This window comes from Enoplosus armatus, chromosome 10 (genome assembly GCF_043641665.1).
Source record: "Enoplosus armatus isolate fEnoArm2 chromosome 10, fEnoArm2.hap1, whole genome shotgun sequence".
Lineage (NCBI taxonomy): Eukaryota > Metazoa > Chordata > Actinopteri > Centrarchiformes > Enoplosidae > Enoplosus > Enoplosus armatus.
The window spans coordinates 24718903-24723919 of NC_092189.1; the positions used below are offsets into that span (position 1 = coordinate 24718903).

Below are 5017 nucleotides of genomic sequence, written 5' to 3' on the forward strand. Positions count from 1 at the left end.
GGACTTTAGAGGTCGACAGTGACGTAAAAACCTGATAGTAAATCTGCTATAAAGAACATTTTTGAAAAGAATCCCTTCATTTATTTTCAAGCTTATTTTTATCGGCCTCTAAACATGACGTTAATATAATAAAATAATAAGCAGAACATTGACCTTTAAGACATAATACACGTGTCCTGTTACATGTGTGTATTTCTACACTGTGGTACAGCTACTTTAACGCCTCTGATACTTTATTAAAACTGTATTTAACCATAAAAGTTCCTCCCTGTCCGAGGCACCGAACACAAACTAATATTAACGAAGATGAAATATTAGTTCTATTATTATTTACTGAGTGTTAATCATCTTCCACTTCAGTGATTATCAGCACATTTTCAAAGGTGATGCTGCCACCTTGTGGTGAAACCTGATGCTGTAACTTTATTATATTTATCGGTTCATTTAACTGGGACAGTGAACATAAATATTAATTTCTACACTAAATATTATCAATAATAAATATTAATAAACATTGAGACAGAAAAGAGAAGAGGTTAAAAGTTCAGCAACTTTATTCTGACTGTGTTTCATAAAACACACAACATGTAAATGAGATGGTATGAAGCAAAAACTATAAATACAACCAATCAAATACACACACATACATGACAGCCAATGGGGCGCCGCACATAGACAGGCTTCAGCCAATCACATTCACACACTGGCATATATATATATATATATATATATATATATATATATATATTCAAATTAAAAAGAGGAAGAGCAGTGAGATACATTATAAAACCACATGAAGAAGAGAATATTAAAAAGTGCTCTTTCATAAAACCTGAAGTCCATTTCCTGTAACGACTTTTAACATTATTTTATTCACAAATGAAAAAAGAGGTCCCATGACCCCTCTGACCTCTGACCTCTAGCACACTTTCATCCCGTTCTTCTGCTCAGTTGTCAGGTGTCCTTGTGCTCTCCTTCAGACCAGACTGAGGGCAGAGCAGAGCCCCCGCAGCAGGTCCACCTTCAGGTAAACCCGGCAGAACGTGAGGAACACGCCGAGACACGAGAACCCGATCAGAACCCAAAGAACCTGAGCGCTGAAATACAGAGGAGCCAGACTGCAGAGAGACAGGAAATCAATCATGCTTATTGATCAGCTTGACAGAGGTGAAGAAGTACTCTGATCTTCACTTCAGGAAAAGTAGTAATACCAGTGTAGAAATACTCTAACAACTGAAAGTACTCATTACGCAGAATAATATAGATTATATTATTGGATTATAATTATTGATGCACTGATGTGTTCATGACTTTAACCAACCTCATATATATTTAATAGATATGACTTTATATTCTGATGGGAAGCTTGTGAATGGCCCTCTGAGGATCAATAGTTTCACCTTTAATAATACATCATAATAATGAATCATTCTCTCTAAAAAGATGCTGAAACGGAACAAAAGTCACAGAGGAGACAGAAAAACCAGCTCTCTGAAACTAAAAGACTTTAAACAGGCTTCATTTCTGACGGCGTCTTAAACCAAACCTACGTCCCTCTAGTTGTGTCACAGATACAAATCCAGATGAAATAATAAAATGAAGGTGAAGCCTCCTACCGTCCCTGAGCCGACTGCGAGTATCCACGAAAGTAACGGAAGCGTCCGTATAAATAGAGCAGACCACAGACTGAAGACAGACCTGCAACACAAAAACAAACACTTCGTGTCTGGACAAAGACTGAGGCGGACTGTGGTGTCCTCTGTGTGTGTCCTCTGTGTGTCCTCTGTGTGTGTGTGCGTGTGTGTGTGTGTGTGTGTGTGTGTGTGTGTGTGAGATCACCTTCGCTGAAGAAGACTCCGGACGTCCACAGGACAGTGATGAAGATCGGGAAATACTCGGAGCAGTTGGCTCTGAACACACAGAAGAAGGTCTGCAGTTAAAAACTCATTCAGGCTGAACTGATGATGAAGACAGACACAGAAAACACTCGTCTCTGATTGGCTTAAATCTCCTCAAACATCCTGAAGAGCTTCTTCAGACTTTAACTCAGTTTGATGGTTAAACTGACACGACGCTACTTTCACTCCTGTTTGATCAAAGAAACTTTATCTCGGTTTCAAACACAGAAACTGGGTTCAGGTTTTTGTTGCAGGGCCACAAAATGTCCCTGAGGAGGGACTTTCTGACGGACCAGGACTTAGATTAGACCTATTTCCAATATATATTTCAGATGGTTTATTGTTATTATTCTGATTTGTATTTATGATTCTTGACTTTTGCAGTACTTGTTTTTACTTCCTTGTTTTCTGTTTATTGTTAAGAACCAAAATATCAAAGCAAATTCCTTTTATGTGGCAATAAACCTGATCCTGATCCTGATCCTGACAACATGTGGAGCTTCTTTCAGGCCAACAGCATCAGTATCAGGATTCATGTGAAAATGTCAAACTTTGGTGACTCCTGTTGGCAGCGTCATTGTGCGTTACCTATATTAACATCACAGTGAGGACAGTTCGAAATACAACCAGACTTCAGTCTCTTTTCATCAAATTCAACCAGTTCAGTTAGACTCTCATACTTCCCAGCATGCCTCTTACCTCACCTCAGACCTAATGGTTTAATTTGTGTCTAACTTCATCTTTGAAGTCCCTAAAGTCCATGAAACCATCATCAACTGGACATTAGTCCTTCTGAAACAGGGCTCCCCAAACCTCTCAGAATGTTCTTGTGGACTGAAATGATCACGACCAAAATAAAAGCTAGGCTCTCAGTCGGTCAAACATTTGAATATTATAACACTTTTGGCCCGGGGACTAAACCCCTTAAATAGAAAATAATGTTACTTTCAGTTCTAGTTTAGACTGTTAGTCTTGTTAACCTGCAGCAGCTTTTAATAAACTGAGGAACAAAGACTGACTGAGCTCTGAAGACTCTCTCAAACTCCGGCGGTCCGACCATGGAGGGCGGAGACACTGAATATTTCCTCCTGGCGTAGATCACCTGGAGAGAGAAGTAGGCTGGACGGACACGGACATGGACAGACACGGACACCTTTATTTACAACACAGAGGGATGTGTGCAGAGCAGAAACACAATTGCTCAAATATGAATCCAAATGGATTTGAAGTCAGTCTGATGTTTTTCTTTCACGCTGCTGGTTAACTTCCAACTTCACAGATCAAAGTTCACTGTGTTTGTAGTAAATGCAAAGTTGATTGATAAAAACAACTCAATGCTAATAAAACATGAAAGCAGAGACAGAAATCAAAAATCAATATCGCAGTGAGGACAGTTTGGAACGCAACCAGACTTCAGTCATTTTTCATCAAATTTAACCAGACTCTTCTCATATTTCCCAGCATGCCCTCTTACCTTGTTCCAGTATGCCGAGCACGGTCACAGCGGCGAGACCGACCGCCTCGTCCAACATCTCTGCAGCGAGACGACGAGTCAGAGCGACAGGTGAGGCCAAAACACACCTGAGCACTGACACACTGTCAGGAAATACAGACAGAGGACAGAGAGGGCACACCTGCAAGGGGCGGGGCCAAAACACACTGACTGACAGGTAACCAGGTTAATAACTGACCTGCTGTCAGTTTAAACATAACCTGGTTAATGACTGACCTGTCAGTTTAAACAGATAACCTGGTTAATAACTAACCTGCTGTCAGTTTAAACAGATAACCTGGTTAATGACTGACCTGCTGTCAGTTTAAACAGATAACCAGGTTAACAACTGACCTGTCAGTTTAAACAGATAACCTGGTTAATAACTAACCTGCTGTCAGTTTAAACAGATAACCTGGTTAGTGACTGACCTGCTGTCAGTTTAAACAGATAACCTGGTTAATGACTGACCTGCTGTCAGTTTAAACAGATAACCAGGTTAACAACTGACCTGTCAGTTTAAACAGATAACCTGGTTAATAACTAACCTGCTGTCAGTTTAAACGGATAACCTGGTTAATAACTAACCTGCTGTCAGTTTAAACAGATAACCTGGTTAATGACTGACCTGCTGTCAGTTTAAACAGATAACCAGGTTAACAACTGACCTGTCAGTTTAAACAGATAACCTGGTTAATGACTGACCTGCTGTCAGTTTAAACAGATAACCAGGTTAACAACTGACCTGTCAGTTTAAACAGATAACCTGGTTAATGACTGATCTGCAGTCAGTTTAAACAGGTAACCAGGTTAATAACTAACCTTCTGTCAGTTTAAACAGATAACCTGGTTAATGACTGACCTGCTGTCAGTTTAAACGGATAACCTGGTTAATAACTAACCTGCTGTCAGTTTAAACAGATAACCTGGTTAATGACTGACCTGCTGTCAGTTTAAACAGATAACCAGGTTAACAACTGACCTGTCAGTTTAAACAGATAACCTGGTTAATGACTGACCTGCTGTCAGTTTAAACAGATAACCAGGTTAACAACTGACCTGTCAGTTTAAACAGATAACCTGGTTAATGACTGATCTGCAGTCAGTTTAAACAGGTAACCAGGTTAATAACTGACCTGTCAGTTTAAACAGGTAACCAGGTTAATGACTGATGGATGACGTAAGTTTAAATAGTGAAGTTCTTTTAAAAGGACATTCCAGTTTTCTATAAATATAACTGGCACCAAATTACATCGTTGTTACAGAAAATGAACAACTTGTAAAATCATGTCATCATTGGTCCTGAAGAGGTAAAACTATCCAGTATTTAACAGACTTGATAACCGACATTCTCGTCTTGTGATTCATTTAGTTAGTGACGTTATTAAATATAATAATAATAATAATAATAATGGTTAATGGAGCTGGCCGAGGCCCGTCAGCAGATGTTGGATCACCTGTAGATTATTCCTCCTGATGGCAACGACACAGAACCACACGGAGAACAAACGTGTTTCTAAAGAACTATATTTACATAATACTCTTGTTTTACAGAGAACCATATCAAAAGTATAAAATACTTACAAAAAATCCGCTGCAATATATAAAAATAACATCTATCTTCTCC

General features: G+C 39.2%; 1 protein-coding gene across 1 annotated transcript; it reads right to left on the reverse strand.

Moving 5' to 3' along the window:
• Window positions 1-565: 565 nt before the first annotated feature.
• Window positions 566-3430, reverse strand: ltc4s (leukotriene C4 synthase). Its single transcript, XM_070913689.1, has 5 exons — window positions 3373-3430; window positions 2918-3017; window positions 1840-1910; window positions 1617-1698; window positions 566-1118 (listed from the first exon to the last, which is right to left on the reverse strand). Exons 1-5 carry the CDS (start codon window positions 3428-3430, stop codon window positions 977-979), a joined length of 453 nt encoding a protein of 150 aa, XP_070769790.1. The 3' UTR covers window positions 566-976.
• Between the last annotated feature and the right edge of the window lie 1587 nt (window positions 3431-5017).